Genomic DNA, 1,351 nt, shown 5'->3' with positions numbered 1-1,351 from the left:
AACTCCAGGGCAGAGAGCAGAATTCCGACTCCTTCCATAGACAGGGCTCCTAGAGGCCCCAGGATACACACTGGAGACCAAATTCCTTCCCAAGGGAAGAGATGGTGTGGAGGCCACAGGGGGCATCAGTAAAGGATGGGGATGCTGATCAACTGGGGGTCAGACCAGACCGAGGGCTGGAGTTTGGGTCGAGGCAGGAAGCCGAGTCTGCAGAAGCCTTGTGGAGACAGAGGCCTCCAAGCCTGGGTCCTAGACTAGAGCCCGTCTCTGCCACAGCCCGGCCCATTTCTCCTTCCTGCCTCCTCATCCAGGTTTGGGCCAAACGGTTAGTAACTCAGATTAAACCTGCTTCTTCTCCTGGGTACTCCTACTGGCGGTGGCCCCAATACCCACTGGGGACCCAGGCAAAGCCTCCGTGCCTCCCCCTTGGAAGGCCAGGAGCCCGTGGGGGCAGGCCTTGGTCTGAGTCCTGGCTGAGGGCCAGGAAAAGCACAGGTCTGGGCCAGCAGAGGTTCGCTGAGTGTTTATTGAGCAAAGGACACAGCAGAGACATCGGTCTCCAAGTGTGAAGGGAGCACTCTGTCCACATGGGTTTGGATCATCCGAAAGCTAGGGGTAAGGCACTTGGCCAGTACAGTTGGCCTCTATCCTTAGGTTTCGCGTCTCTGCAGATTCAACCAACTGCAGCTCGGAAAATATTGGAGGGGAAAAACAAACAAACAAACAAACAAACCCAAACAGCAGTTCAGCGGCCACAGGAAACCCTGAACTGCTAAGTGGGAGTAGAGAAGTGCTCTCTCTACACGGGCACTTCATTTACCCTGGGTCAGGCACCACAATAACCCGGGCAGGGTGGAAAGTACACAGGAGGTTGGAGGTGGGTTACATGCCAATATGAGCGCATGATATGTAAGGGACTTGACCGTCTGAGGATCTGGGGGATCTGTGGCGAGGGGTTTTGAGTCCTCGAACGGATTCCCCTGGGACTAGAGGGACCACTTGGCTTAGCCCCAGGCGTCACAGAGGAGCTGGTGCTTGGTGGGATTTCTCTTCCTGTTTTGCTTTGAGGGTCCAGGCCTGGCTGGGTGGGTGAGGAGGGAGAGTGGCAGGCCCCCGGGTGGGCATCCCCACCACGTCCTCTGAGGTGGCATTTCCACGGGATGGCATTGGCTGCCTGCTCCTCCTGTCCTCCGCCCGCCTGCCGCCGTCCGCTGCTCACACCCTGGGGATGGGGTAGGAGGCGCAGGCTGCCAGGCCACACATGTTCTTCCCGCGCTGGATGAGGAAGTACCTGGCAGAGAGAGGGAGCGAGGCCCGCTGGTGACTCCTACACCACAGACCTTTCTAGAAT

The 1,351-nt window shown here is 58.0% G+C and overlaps 1 protein-coding gene across 1 annotated transcript in view; it reads right to left on the bottom strand.

Annotated features, from left to right (window-relative positions):
• Positions 1–508: 508 nt before the first annotated feature.
• Positions 509–1,351, bottom strand: part of CTSH (cathepsin H) — a 19,929-nt gene continuing 19,086 nt past the window's right edge. The window contains exon 9 of the mRNA XM_045285693.1: positions 509–1,291. Within this exon, the coding sequence (XP_045141628.1) occupies positions 1,216–1,291 (76 nt within the window). The 3' untranslated portion in view covers positions 509–1,215. The remainder of the gene's footprint in view (positions 1,292–1,351) is intronic.

Source organism: Echinops telfairi, unplaced genomic scaffold (assembly GCF_000313985.2).
Source record: "Echinops telfairi isolate 266 unplaced genomic scaffold, ASM31398v2 ScPeMD7_7475;HRSCAF=8513, whole genome shotgun sequence".
Taxonomy (NCBI): domain Eukaryota; kingdom Metazoa; phylum Chordata; class Mammalia; order Afrosoricida; family Tenrecidae; genus Echinops; species Echinops telfairi.
The sequence above is the reverse complement of the archived record's forward strand: the minus strand, read 5'-3'. Positions and strand labels throughout refer to the sequence as shown.